Consider the following 15533-nt stretch of genomic DNA (forward strand, 5'->3'; position numbering starts at 1 on the left):
AAATGTTTTGTGTGGGTTGTTACATCTTTGTACTAAACACAAAAAAGCAGGCACTATGAACTCATGAACCACAAGTTCCAAGACAATACTGTACATTTTGACAACTATTAAATTCTGTATCTAGAGGGCTGGTTTGATGAGATTCCCACTGGTAAGATAATGCATTCACTGACTCACTTAGCAGTGCCACATTCTGCCTTCCTTGTGGAAGAATTCCTGAAACTCATCTTAAGAGTTTTATAGTCAAGTTCTAGTCTTTAGTGAATTTGTTGCAATTATCACCAAAACTCTTAAGCCATTTTCCACTCATTGCAAAATGTCTCAGCAGTTTACTGTAAGGAAACTGAATTTATCATGCTAGCCATGAAGTACAAGGCAAACTGTCTGTAATTTCAAGCGACTGCAATGGTGAGTGAAATGCCTGCAATTAGAATTCCTAATTATTGAAATATTTTTTCAGTGCCCTTCTCACTACACCTTAAGGAAAGGTTGCTATTCCTTGGGGACCTGATTTTAAATTACAACAGCAAACTAAATCACCAAGAAAAAAAATACTCCAGACTGTCAGGGACAAGAAAATCAAAAAGGGGAAAATTGATATTGTTAGGTACAGATTTCTTTAAAAGAAAAAAGTTACAACTCTGCTAAGGCAAAAACCTTAAAAAATGATGTATCTGTAAAGTCATTCCTATGCATATGCATGAGTTAGAATATAGGTTCACAATAAATGGTAAAAGCTTACTGAGAACATGTTTCAAAACAAGGGAGCCCCTTTGAACAGCCAAATTAAATTACAGCTGAACTCTTGAGTGTACTGAGGGTTCTAATAAGTAACAAATAAAGACTTTTACTGGCTAGCAACATAATGCAAGCTACTGTGCAAGAGATGAAAAAAAAGACAAATCTGGGCAGTTTATCTCACTGGATTATACTATTTACTTAAATGGTAAATAAGTTTGTCCAAAGTAATGCTACTAAAAACGAGTATGTAAATATTAAAGCGCAATTATTATCAATGACTCTAATGTAAACATATCACAAATTTTAGTGGAAAGATCAGTAAATGTGAAATTAAACAAATATTGAATTTAATACCACTTTAAGTTCTATTTCTTTACATTTAACTTATTGATTCCTAATTTATCAGCTTTATAAATGCTTTAGAATTTATGCTTATAACATAAAGCATTTATTTCAAAGGCATTTTCTCTCCAGAGTGTGGCACTTGTATGAAGAACTATTTCAAAAATATTATTTACAGAGAGGACGTTATCCTCAGTGAACTGAAGGAAGGTATCCCCCCTCCTCAGTGATCTGGTAGGAAGTTACTTTTAACAGAACCTGGGAGACTGACCTCCTGACAGAAGAACTCTTTAGTTGATCTCCTTCAGTTGATAAAAGGGCTAACAGTAATATGCAAACCAAATCAGACTTAAAATGTATTTGGGTACATTTTGCTTGATCTTCAAATCACCTAAAAAGTAGAACCCTAGAAATCTTAGCTATTTGACTGTTCAGAAAGTTCTGTAGTTTCTGTCTCAGCTTAAAAAAAAAAAAACAATAGCACCTCCAAGCCTAAACACTAAACCAGTATTATCTACTCTTTTTCTGCAACACTGTGATTGCCAGTGACTTTTTTTAACCTTAAGTATATCTCGTAAAATCATGAGGCTCCCTCTAGCTCTTCAGAGAGGAGTTTACTAACCAGTGATCCTACATAACTCCCATCCAACAGGAAAGATTTGAGGAGGCTGCTTCCCCTTCCACAAGAAATGTTTTCAACTGTTTCTTATAAGGATGTACATGGTAAATGAGACCATCTACAGAAGAATTCAGAAAGCACTGCTCTTTAAGTCCACAAGAATCTATTCACTGCTTTCAACGTAAGCATATACAAAATTACGAGTGAAACTTTAACCTGTTTAAACTAGATTTATCCATCCCGCTAAAATTAATTTGAATCTCAAAAACAGCATGCATGATTATCTTTAAAAATTCACATTTGTGATCTGGTCTCAGTTCTAAAAACCTACATTTAAATGCAGAATGCTAATACTTTTTAATGTATTAACAGTTGTGTCTGTGTTTATGGAAAACAAAAATGCTGATGGTAATTTGCAGAAAACATTTCCATGTACCATAATATTTAGACACCACACTGGCAATAACTTCTTAAATTGTTTAATCTTTTCTGCTGTTCAATATTGGATATTTGGGGATTGTAGTTACTTGAAGAACAATAAGTAATAAAGTTGCCATTGATATTTAACCTATCTACAAAAGCCATAAAAGCCACAGAGCGAACTGAAATATGATTTCAAACAAATGAATATGAAAATGCTTACACTCCTCTTACTCACAAAGGCCATCTTTCAAACACATAAGAAATATTTTAAATGGTGCTGACCCTAACTACAAAATTAAAGGGAACCACTGACTTCAAGTCATCACCTATTTTGGACTCCCTTAAAATAAAAAATATTCTCAGGAACAACAAAAAGAATAGCTCCCTCCACCCCCAACTCCCGCCCCTTTTTGAGCCAGTGTCCAATTTCTTCTTTTCTGAACAGCTGTATTATCCAACTTAAGTTGCTCTGCTAATTTCAGTCCCACAAGGACTAACTTGGAAGGCAAAAAAATACAAGAAAAGATCAATTTGCTGGGAAAGATCAAATGAGAAAACTGTGGGGACAGCACCAGGTCAGCGTGTGGAGAACTAAGCAGACCTGTTCTTCATTAACTGCAGCTCTCTGGGGATGTCACACACTACCTGTCCGTGGGCTTTATTGAACCGCCTAACCCGCCTCTCTGTTCCATTCTTCTGGGCCCAAGTGAATCATATCCTGCTGCTGACAAGTTAGCAGGGGACTGCGGCTGCAACATGAAAGTACTTTTCTTTCTTGTCTAAATCAGGCAGATTTTTGAAAAGACGACACAGCATTGACTCGTGACATGGCAAGATGAAACGAGAGGTCTGGGCCGGTCTTGGAGCAGTGCAGATAAAAGTAATCAAATGACACTCCTGGAATGCAAATTGGCATTCTTGACTGCAGCAATTGCACAACCATGAAACATCCCTGACAGCAAGCAAGATTAGGACAAAATGTTATGTAAAGCACTGAACTCAAAAACTCTCACTTGAAAATTCAAACTGTAACACTTACATTTTAATATAGCAACAGTCAGCTCTGCTTTTGTCTGCTTCTTTTTGTAATCATATATCCCTGCCTGACAGATCTCACATTTCAGGTAGAAGAAAAAAAAATCGGGTATTGGGAATGTACAACTGTTATTAATATTTTCTTAATATTTATTTTTTTAAAAATCACATGAAGTTGGTTCTTTTTCAAAGTTTTATATGCAAACAACACCGAGCTTAAAAGGAGGGAAATAAAGATAACTTCAGACTTCTCCCACCAGAAACTCAAGAGTTCACATTCAGGTTCAGTATTATTTCCCCCAGGTGAAGATACTCCTGTACTTTGGTAAAGTGATTAGCAATCTGGATTTTAAATACTCTGCTCTTTGGGAACAGAAAAAGTGGCTATGACTAAGAACTTAAGGCTGAGCAGTTTAAAATAAACAGTTATAAATATAACAGAAAACACAGATACCCTAAAAGATTCACAAGGTATTTTTTTGTATTCCAAAGGGTAAAGGAAGCTCCTTTAACTTGTACAAGGTCTCACTACTCCAGTACTTCAGATCAGACTCACTAAATAGTGCCAGAAATAAATTTCCCCGCTTAAAGCATGTATGTGTGTGCACAGTAAAATTGCAAACTGCAGAAAACAAAGCAGTGGATGACAAATGCAATTAGCCACTGTTCAAAGTGGTTAGTATTTAGGAATAGATGTGTAGACAAATAGTATATAGGCTAGGGGAAAAGGAAGGAAAAATACCTTCAACCGGCTTTTACAGTGTTCTTATATAAAATGCTGCTATAAAACTCTCAAGCGCTGAACAGATATATTTAATATTTTGTTTTGATGCCTCCACTTAACAGATTCTAACCATTGTAACTGTCCACGACTACATAAGAAATAATAAAACGGGCCACTTTCTGCCACTTTAAACCTGGGTACACAGGATTATTTTTATGATGTCTTTTGTACATCAGTTTTACAACAGCTTGACTCTAGGGTAAATGGGAACCACCATAAATCGCACGCTGCTTTCAAAACCACTTTAATTTCTGTCAGCGTTACTGTAACCACAGTCCTACGCGCATGCTACTTTGCGTGTGTGTGTGTGTGTGTGTGTTTGTGTGTGTGTTTGACAATTGTATTTCCTACACTTCAGTTGTGACTTTGATCACTGAAACAAGAGATGTCACATTAGGGGATAGGAAAGAAAAAAAAGAAAGCTAACCCGCTATCTTCCTTCTTACATATTCTATCTACATGCGGATCACAGTAAATCAGGTCACCGAGTAGGGGTAACAATACCAGCACTGGGTGGAAGCCAACTGTAAGGGAGTGGTCCAACCCCATTTTTAACAAATCACTTCCCCGAAAGCGGACAGAGCGCTCATCCCCAGGCGAACCAATTGCTCGCTGCCTCGCTGCAGAGAAGCCGCTCCGAGGAGAGGGGCTGTGCTGGAATCTCGCTTCCAAAAGCCTTTCCATCGCCTCCACCACTTGCACTTGGCACTTTAAAAAAAAAATCTGAGCCTCACTTCACAGGGGATTTCAGCTAGTTTGTTGGTGTTTATGCTGCCCCCTTCCAGGGCCCCGAATGCCACTCTCCAATCACTGTGGAAGTAAAGCAAATGGGCTCCTTTAGAATTGCACCTCAAAATCTCTTTCCCTCCTCCCACCCCCCTCTCGGGTTTATTTTCCTGTCCTGCGTTTTTCTCATTCTTCATAAAACCTCCAGGAGCACTTCCCACATTTTCTTCATTTACAAAGGGAGGTTTCCCGAGCGCGAGGCAGAGGGGAGGGAGAGGCAAAGGTGCCGGGGCCGGGTGGTGGTGTCCTCCTGGCGCGGCGCACCAGCGCGCCCAGGCGCCCACGCCCAGCCGCCGGTCCCTCACTCGCCGCGAAGTTTTCAAAGTTACCGTTGTCCAAACCGCTTCCCTCTCCGCCCCGAGCTCCTTCGGGCGCTCCATTCATCCTCGCCTTGCTGCCACTCCGTCCCCCCCACCGCCGGTCCCAACTCACGGGCGCCTCCCGCGCCCCTGCCGCTCACCTTCCCTCGCCCACCGCGAGAGGCCGGCCGGCACGAGCCCCCCTCGCACACACCCCTCCCACCTGGAGCCCTCCTCGGAAACTTAGGCCAAGTTTAGGGGCGATTTTGGGAGCACAACAGGGACCAGGGGGGACTGAGGTTCTCCTCTCCTGCCCGCCCTCCTCACCGCCCCCCCCACCCACGCCACTGGATTTGAGGAAAACACGGCCCCCAGGCGGCTCCGGAGGCGTGCGGGTGTGGGGCGCGTTTCTTACTAAGTCTAGAATAAAAAGGAAAGGAGGGTGGAAACTTCTTACCATCTCGGCATGCTGGTTGTCAAGTGCAGCCCCCGCCTCTTGGTCTCCTCTTAGCGGCCGCGCCTGGACCAGCCCCTCGGCCGCCTCTGGCTCCTTCTGCCTCGGCCTTTCTTTCCCTCCCCCTACCGGTTTCCTCCGGGCCGCCGCGCTCGCCGCCTCCGCCTCTCTCCGCCCGCCCGCCCGCGCGCGCCCTCGCCGCGGCCCCTCGGCGCTCAGGTGACTGATTTACACACGCGCCCGGGGTCGCCCTAGCCTCTCCCAGTCGGAGCCCGTAGAGCTCCGCCGTCTCCTCAGGACCAAAAAGGAAAAGGGAACGGGCTGGCCCGGAGGGGGCTGTTTCGGGAGGGCGGGGGTGGGGGCACCAGCGGGCGAGGTGACCTAGGGCGGACTTGCAATCCCCTCAAGTTTATCCTCTCTGCAAAGCCGTCGTGACTACAATGTTGCTTCCCTTTTGCAAAAAAAAGTAGGTTTGTTGTTTATCCCCAGATTTCTAGGGGTTCGTGGAGGAGCATGTGTATTACTCGCTCACCGCCCCCCGACCAACCCTCGCCCGCGCCGTGTTACTTTTTTCCCTCCCTTGGACTTTCTGGGTTGGAAAAACAACTTTGGCGCCCCCCGGGGGGTGCGGGCGTGGAGGTGGCCGCTAGCGCCCAGCTGTCAAAAAAAGGAGAGGCATGGGAGGGGAGGCTGTGAAACGCCGAGGAAAGAGCGCGAACTTTATTCCGACTGCAGCAAACCGTGGCGTCGCTTTCCTTTTCGGGCAGTCGCTGGGCTCCGTCCCCTTTGACCAGTTCCTCCTCCCGAGCCGTCGCCGCCGCCGCCGCCACCCCTCCTCTCCCCTTCCCCTTTTCCTCTCCCTGCCTGCCCGCCGCCGCTGCCCCGGCGCCCCTCGCCCGGATCAGCCCGGGTCCTCCGCGCGCCGCTGCAGAGTGGGCGAGGAAGCAAAGGAAAACCCAGGGGACAGAAACTCGGGTCGAGAACGTGCAGAGCGAAGAGGCAGAAAGTTGCGCACAGCTGGGGGAAAACTTTCTGGCGGCGGCGTTTTGTGCCGGCCTAGACGCCGGTTTGCGGCGAGGGTTTCCTTCCCCTTCCCTCGGTCTGGGCCACGGGCCTCGGACTGTACGTCGCGTGGGAGAGGGAGGGGACTGCCGGCCCCGCGGGGGGAAGAACAGTCACATCTGTGGTTGACACTCGGAGGACCCGAGTCGCCCTGCCCGGAGACGCAAACACGCAGGCTGCGGGCTCCAAGCGCACAAGGCTACAGCTGAAGGACATTTCTGAAGTACAGGCAAAACACACTGCCGGGCCGCAAGAATGGGGCGGGGTGGGAGTGAGTTTAATCGTCATCTTTCCTTCGTACACTTTATGCCAAAAACATCTCTGCGTTGTTTAGATTTATCATAGCTAGGGCAAACTTTCTGCTTATCTGACATGGGAGGAAGGCACAGGTTTCCAGCTTAACTCCCTGAGTGAGCGCTTAGAAACCAGAATCGGCGAATACTTGTTTGGCAGAACAAGTTTGGTTACCGTTTACAACTGAAACGAGAAAATCATCCTTCCTTCCTTCCTCTCTTCCCTGAAGTATTAATACTAAGTGCTTCATTGCATTCAGAGATCAGAATTAAATTCTTTTGAAAATATGTAGCCTTGGAATTCCGTGGTTTATTTTCTTTGATGCAATCTGGTCTTAAGTTTAATATAAATTCTCTCAATAATAAATTTTCAGGAGCTATGACTGACAAGACCCTATGGCCCAAGCAGTCACAGCTGTTCTGAGAATGTGATTAGGCTTATTCACGTGGATCCAGTTTTTTTAACAGTGGGGCTACCGCACCTGCAGTTCTGTTTACTGATTAGGTCCAAATTCTTGGCCGTTTTTAGGCTCTTTCAAAGCAGATTTTAAGTCATTTCTGCATTTGTGAATTCTCTGCATAATCTTGTGCAAAGGTTTGCCTGGTAAACACTTCTGCCATATTATTTATAGTAAATACCTTACAGAGTTCTAGGCACCTGGTACATCTGGAAGTTTCTAGTGGAAACATTACTTTTCTCACTGTAGCATACATCAAAGTATAGACTGTCTAATGACTATAAATATATATGTATATATGTATATATATATATATACATGTTATCTAAGAAGGGTCATCTTAAAATGATTTGATTAAGGTGTGGAGCATGTTCCCTTTTTCTGTAAACATCACTGTAACATCATCCTATAGTTTGTAGAAACTGATTACACAAGGGATAATGACAACCAAATGTGCATTCTGAGCAACTGAGGGTCATCATAAGAATTCTCCAAAAATGAGCCAAGTTCCAATGTGTTTTCCTGTATTGTGGAGAGATGAGAAATGCTAGTTGCTAATTTCAGAGTCATTACCCATACAAATCCATTCACACACTTACCGCTTTGGACAAGTGACAGACCAGCAATTGCCAAACAATTGTACTCACGCAGTGCATTTTTGGCTGTGCACCTACACTGGCCAACAGGCAGAAGTTATTCCACACCGAGCAACCTGTAATTTACATTTCCCTGATTGGTTCCAGATCTGTCTGGTTTTGATGTTAGCATACAAACAATTTATGTGTGGCAAGATGTGTCTATTTGAGGTCTTGATATCTTTCTGGAGAGTCGTCATTATAAAAGGTGGGGAATGTGTTGGGCTGAAGAGCAGCCTTTGGGGAAGGTGGAAGAATTTACAGAAACAATGCTAGCATATAAAATAATACCACAGTCTCTTATTTCCTCCAGTGGGTTTGTTTGGCAATTTAAATAAAACCTTTAAGTCTTTTTTGGGTCCTGCAATACCTTAATGATGTATTATACCTTAATACCTACTTGATTCTTTTAAAGGTTTTCTTCCATTCTTCCTTCCCCTCACAGACTACATGGAAGTCACACTAGCTTTCTTTTTGTTCCTCTATCTTGCTATGCTCCTTTCTGCTCTTTTCCCCCTGCTGTTCTCTCTACCTGGAATATTCTCCCACATTTTCCAATGGTTCCTTCTTGTCAATCACATCTCAGATTAGTTTTTTTTCTAACTTAACTCTAATTAAAGTAGCTCTTTGTCCACCATGCAAAACGCCCCTCACATTTTCCCCAATTACTTATTTTACTTTATATCCCTTAGCAGTGTCTGAAATTATCTTATGTGCTTATTATTTTCTTCAACTAGAATGTAAGCTCCATGGGGCAAAGCACTATATCTACCTTGCTCACTTAGATAGCCTCGGCCCATAATACAGTATAAGGCACAAAATAAACTCTTAGAAATATTGTTTGAATTAAGGAAGAAATGTCAAAAATCAAGGAAGAAATGACCTTAGGGCCAGACAAGTTCATGCTAGGAATATGGAAAAAAGAGTTTCATATCTGTTCTTATGGGAGATGGAGGAAAACTGTTGACTTCCTGAACCAAATGATACTCAAAGTGCAGTCTGGGCACCTCTTTTAGGAGGGTGATGAGGTCAAAACTTTTTATTAAAATACTGAGAAATTATTTGCCTTTCTTACATACTCTAACAATATACAGTGGTTTCCCAGAGACAATGTAATATGATATCTCAATAGACTGAATGGAGGAGCAGATATGACCTATTTTTTTGTTAGACATAAAGGAATTTGCCAAAAAATATAAATCAGTATCATTCTTCTTGCTACCTTTTTTTCTGTTTGGAAAAATATAGTTATTTTTCATTTAAAAATATATGTACATATTAATTTTTTATTGTTCCTGTAAAAGATTACCACAAATTTAGTGGCATTAAACAACACAGATGTATTGTAATTCTGCAGGTCAGAAGCCCAAAGTGGGTTTCACTAAACTAAAATGAAGATATCAGCAAGATTGCTTTCCTTTCATGAAACCTAAGCGGAAAATCCACTCCCTCATCTTTTGCAGCTTCTAGATGCCACTCACATTCCTTAGCTCATGGTCTCCTTCCATCTTTAAAGCCTGTAATAGCCAGACATGTCTTTATCGCACTAAATCACTCTGATACTGCTTCCTTCTTTCATGTATAAACACCCTTGTGATACTAAAAAATAATCTATCCGGGAAAACAATTCCATTCACAATTGCATCAAAAAGAATAAAATACCTAGGAATAAACCTAACCAAGGAAGTGAAAGACCTATACCCTGAAAACTACAAGACATTCTTAAGAGAAATTAAAGAGGACACTAACAAGTGGAAACTCATCCCATGCTCTTGGCTAGGAAGAATTAATATCATCAAAATGGCCATCCTGCCCAAAGCAATCTACAGATTTAATGCAATCCCTATCAAATTACCAACAGCATTCTTCAACGAACTGGAACAAATAGTTCTAAAACACATATGGAACCACAAAAGACCCTGAATAGCCAAAGCAATCCTGAGAAGGAAGAATAAAGTGGGAGGGATCTTGCTCCCCAAATTTAAGCTCTACTACAAAGCCACAGTAATCAAGACAATTTGGTACTGGCACAATAACAGAGCCACAGACCAGTGGAACAGAGTAGAGTCTCCAAACATTAACCCAAACATACATAGTCAATTAATATACGATAAAGGAGCCATGGACATACAATGGGGAAATGACAGCCTCTTCAACAGCTGGTGTTGGCAAAACTGGACAGCTACATGTAAGACTGAAACTGGATCATTGTCTAATCCCAAACACAAAAGTAAATTCGAAATGGATCAAAGACCTGAATGTAAGCCATGAAACCATAAAACTCTTAGAAGACAACATAGGCAAAAATCTCTTGGACATAAACATGAGTGATGTATTCATGAACATATCTCTCTGGGCAAGGGAAACAAAAGCAAAAATGAACAAGTGGGACTATATTAAGCTGAAAAGCTTCTGTACAGCAAAGGACACCATCAATAGAACAAAAAGGCATCCTACAGTATGGGAGAATATATTCATAAATGACAGATCCAATAAAGGGTTGACATCCAAAATATATAAAGCGCTCATGTACCTCAACAAACAAAAAGCAAACAATCCAATTAAAACTAGGCAGAGGAGCTGAACACTTTTCCAAAGAAGAAATTCAGATGGCCAACAGACACATGAAAAGATGCTCCACATCGCTAGTCATCAGAGAAATGCAAATTAAAACCACAGTGAGATATCACCTCACACCAGTAAGGATGGTTACCATCCAAAAGACAACAACAAATGTTAGCGAGGTTGTGGAGAAGGGGAACCCTCCTACACTGCTGGTGGGAATGTAAATTAGTTCAACCATTGTGGAAGGCAGTATGGAGGTTTCTCAAAAAGCTCAAAATAGAAATACCACTTGACCCAGGAATCCCACTTCTAGGAATTTACCCTCAGAATGCAGCAGCCCAATTTGAAAATGACAGATGCACCTCTATGTTTATCGCAGCACTATTTACAATAGCCAAGAAATGGAAGCAACCTAAGTGTCCGTCAGTAGATGAATGGATAAAGAAGATGGGGTACATATACACAATGGAATATTACTCAGCCATAAGAAGAAAGCATTTGCAACAACATGGATGGAGCTAGAGGGTATTATGCTCAGTGAAATAAGCCAGGCGGAGAAAGACAAGTACCAAATGATTTCACTCATCTGTGGAGTATAAGAACAAAGAAAAAACTGAAGGAACAAAACAGTAGCAGAATCACAGAACCGAAGAAAGGACTAACAGTTACCAAAAGGAAAGGGACTGGGGAGGATGGGTGGGAAGGGAGTGAGAAGGGCAGGGAAGAAGAAAGGGGGCCTTATGATTAGCATGTATAATGTGTGTGGGGGCACAGGGAGGGCTGTGCAACACAGAGACCAGTAGTGATTTTACAGCATCTCACTATGTTAATGGACAGTGACTAAAGGGGTGTGGGGGGGGCACTGGTGAAGGGGGTAGTCTAGTGAACATAATGTTCCTCATGTAAACGTAGATTAATGATAACAAAAATAATAATAATAATAATCTATCCATATCAAGATCCTTAATCACATTTGTAACATATTTATAGGATCCAGGGATTAGGGTACAGGCCATTATTAGGCCAACATAACTATTGCCTACCATAGCTTGGTAACAGATGATGGGGTTATTATTAATGTAAATGAATGAGTAACTATTTAAAATTTTTCAGTTTAAATTTATGATACAGTAAATATCAATAGCTATTGCCCACATAAACGAAAGCTCTTTGTAGTCTTCAGTAATGTTTAAGGGGTCATGAGACCAAACAGTTTGAGAATTGCTAGCCTGTACAGGATCTATATTCCCTTCTTCCATGCCTCAAGTTAAACTAGATTGTACTAAACTGATTATGATGGGCTTGTTTCCTTTACTGTGATTGGTTTAAGGATGAGCATGTTATTTAGTTCTGCCTAAAGAAGGATGAGGGGATGTCAATAGGGGAGCTTCTAGATAAGATCATTTTACTCATTATAACAAGCAAAAGGCTGACAAGAAATAAATTGTCCCTTTCTGACCTGGTATTAGTATGTGAGAATGTAGTACCTGAAACAGCTGCATCCGTCTTGTGACCAGGAGGGCGCCCCTACCTGGGATAACAAAGTTAGAAGGTAGAAAGCACCTGAGCTCTGAATGCTGTTACTGAGTGATTAACCAATTCCAGATCGTTTGGGACTTGTTATGTGATAACAAATTAATTGCCTTATCACTTAGGTTATTTTGAAGTAACTTTTCTATTACTTGCAGCTGAAAGCTTCCTCAATGTTACAGAAAAATGGCATATTTATGTCACATTTCCACACAGGTATTCCATTCCAGTTTTTGATCCTATATATATTTCCAAATCCTCAGAAAAGTCTGTCAAGAGATCAGTAAATAGGGAAAGTACTATAATTCTGCTGTGAGAATTAAAACTTAACAATCAATATAGAGACATTATGAATTCAAATGAATGCCGGAGCAGGAAAAGCTTCAGGTTACTGGTGACACTTCAAGAAGAGGTTACCATCTAATTGACTGTTTATAGTTGTGGCCATGTTATAAGTGTGTGTCCATGGCCCTGTCTACTGTTAATGATGACTCATTCTGGCAAATTAAGTAAATATGTTAGTTTGCAGAGTATATATTATAAAGATCCCATGAGTTTTGTTCCAAAAAAGAACTTGTTTTGGAAACCAAGTAAGTCCTTACATTGACAGTTTCAACATGTGATTTTTGTGTTGTTAACCTTGCTAGGAGATCCTTAATGTTATGTTATTCAAATACTGCTCAATATATTCACAATGGACTACAGTTCTTCTTTAACCAAAGAAATGCAAAGAGGAGGAAATATAAATGTTATTGCATTTTTAAAAACCTGAATTTAAAAAAGCAACTCAATTTCAATGTCAAAACCAAAATCAAGGTAGATAAAATATTTCCATCATTAAAAAAAAGCTTTGTGTGGAACAACATATATTCTAATTCTCAATTTGAGGATTAGCTTTTGGACTCAGGATTAACAATTTGACCAACATCAACACAAAATGAAATAAATTTTTCTACAAGAAGAAGCTTAATCACAAAACAAAGATAAAGGCCATCAGATAAGGCAATTAATGTTTTCTAAGTTTTAAAATTTCATTTTAACAGTGGTAACTTAAATATTAAATATTTGTGGTTTTATCTTGTGATTTTTAATGAATTTTATCTGGCAGTTATATTGATTCATTTTTTCTAGTGTTTTCTATTATTGAATGTCCTTATTAGATAAATTAATTTGTACATGTTATCTGAACATATAATCTTACAAATATATTGTTTTCATAATACTAATAAACCATGTATTGATTATTTTTTACAGAAAACCTCTAACCCTATGGCAGAAAAAGGATACACTATTTATGATTATGGTCACTCATAATTGATACATAAATGAAGTGTTATGTAAATTACAGAATAATTTAAGACTTTGGGAATCTACATATTCAATGCAATCCCTATCAAAATACTGACAGCTAGAACAAATAATTCTAAAATTCATCTGGAACCACAAAAGGCCTGAGTAGTGAAAGCAATTCTGAGAAGGAAGAATAAAGCAGGGAGGATTATGCGCCCCAACTTCAAGCCCTGCTACAAAGCCACAGTAATCAAGACAATTTGGTACTGGAACAAGAACAGAGCCATAGATCAATGGAATAGATTAGAGAACCCAGAAATAAACCCACACATATATGGTCAATTAACATATGATAAAGGAGACATGTATATACAATGGGGAAATGACAGCCTCTTCAACAACTGGTGTTGGCAAAACTGGACAGCTACACGTAAGAGAATAAAACTGTTTTACTGTCTAACTGCATACACAAAAGTAAACTTGAAATGGATAAAAGACCTGAATGTAAGTCATAACACCATAAAACTCTTAGGAAAAAACATAGGCAAAAATCTCTTGAATATAAACATGAGCAACTTTTTTCTGAACACATCTCCTTGGGCAAGAGAAATAAAAGCAAAAATGAACAAATGGGACTATATCAAATTAAAAAGCTTCTGCAGCAAAGGACACCATCAGTAGAACAAAAAGGCATGCTACAGTATGGGAGAATATATTCATAAATTACATATCTGATAAGGGGCTAACATCCAAAATATATAAAGCACTCAAATGCCTCAACACCCAAAAAGCAAATAACCCAGTTAAAAAATGGGCAGAGGATCTGAACAGACACTTCTCCAAAGAAGAAATTAAGATGGTTAACAGGCACATGTAAAGGTCCTCCACATGGCTGATCATCAGGGAAATGTACATTAAACCACAATGAGATATCACCTCACACCAGTTAGGATGGCCAACACCCAAAAGACAAAGAACAACAAATGCTGGCGAGGATGTGGAGAAATGGGAACACTCCTACACTGCTGGTGGTATGTAAATTAGTTCAACCATTGTGGAAAGCAGTATGGAGATGCCTCAAAAAGCTCAAAATAGAAATACCATTTGACCCAGGAATCCCACTCCTAGGAATTTACCCTAAGAATGCAGCAGTCCAGTCTGAAAAAGACATATGCACCCCTATCACAGCACTATTTACAATAGCCAAGGAATGGAAGCAACTTAAGTGTCCATCAGTAGATGAATGAATAAAGAAGAGGTGGTACATGTACACAATGGAATATTATTCAGCCATAAGAAGAAAACAAATCCTACCATTTGCAACAACATGGATGGAGCTAGAGGGTATTATGCTTAATGAAATAAGCCAGGCAGAGAAAGACAAGTACCAAATGATTTCACTCATTTGTGGAGTATAACAACAAAGCAAAACTGAAGGAACAAAAAAGCAGCAGACTCATGGACTCCAAGAAGAGACTGACAGTTACCAAACTGAAAGGGGTTGGGGAGGATGGGTGGGAAGGGAGGGAGAAGGGGATTAAAGGGTATTATGATCAGCACACATAATGTAGAGGAGGCATAGGGAAGACAGTATAGCATAGAGAAGACAAGTAATGACTCTATAGCATCTTACTACACTGATGGACAGTGACTGCAATGGGGTATGTGGGGGGGACTTGATAATATGAGTGAATGTAGTAACCACAATGTTGCTTATGTGAACCTTCATAAGATTGTATATCAGTGATACCTTAATTGAAAAAAAGAAGATTTTGGGAATTCTCAGGAATTCCAATTCTCATTCTTGAATCCAAAGATTAGTATCTGTAAGAAATTTGAAAACCCTAGATCTGTTTGTCATATTTTTTTTAATTCTGCAGTATTTTATTGTTATTTATTTAATCATTTTGTGGATAAATGCAGCAATATTTATCCCAAGCCCCATTGTCTTGGACTCTCAAATGCATTTGATACTGTTGATCAACTTCTTTCCAAAACTCTCCCTTCTCATAGTTTCTTTCACATTCTCCTGACTCCTGCCTTACCTTCTTCATCACAACCACCTCACACCTTCACACTCACTCCTCCCCGCACACCATGTGGGAATTGTCCAAAAGTGTGAACATCCCCCACCCCCACCAGTTTTCTCCTCTCTTTTTTATGATGGTTTCTTTAGTCTCTGAACCATCCCAACTGCAACCTGGTCTCTATATCCAT

At 40.5% G+C, this 15533-nt stretch overlaps 1 protein-coding gene across 10 annotated transcripts in view; it reads right to left on the reverse strand.

Moving 5' to 3' along the window:
* Positions 1-5758, reverse strand: part of BNC2 (basonuclin zinc finger protein 2) — a 442599-nt gene extending 436841 nt beyond the window's left edge. For all 10 annotated transcript variants that reach the window (XM_036888211.2, XM_036888208.2, XM_036888199.2 and 7 more), the window contains exon 1: positions 5487-5758. In XM_036888211.2, coding sequence (XP_036744106.1) covers positions 5487-5489 — 3 coding nt within the window. In that variant the 5' untranslated portion in view covers positions 5490-5758. The remainder of the gene's footprint in view (positions 1-5486) is intronic.
* Positions 5759-15533: the final 9775 nt, after the last annotated feature.

The sequence above is a fragment of the Manis pentadactyla genome, chromosome 3 (genome assembly GCF_030020395.1).
Source record: "Manis pentadactyla isolate mManPen7 chromosome 3, mManPen7.hap1, whole genome shotgun sequence".
Lineage (NCBI taxonomy): Eukaryota > Metazoa > Chordata > Mammalia > Pholidota > Manidae > Manis > Manis pentadactyla.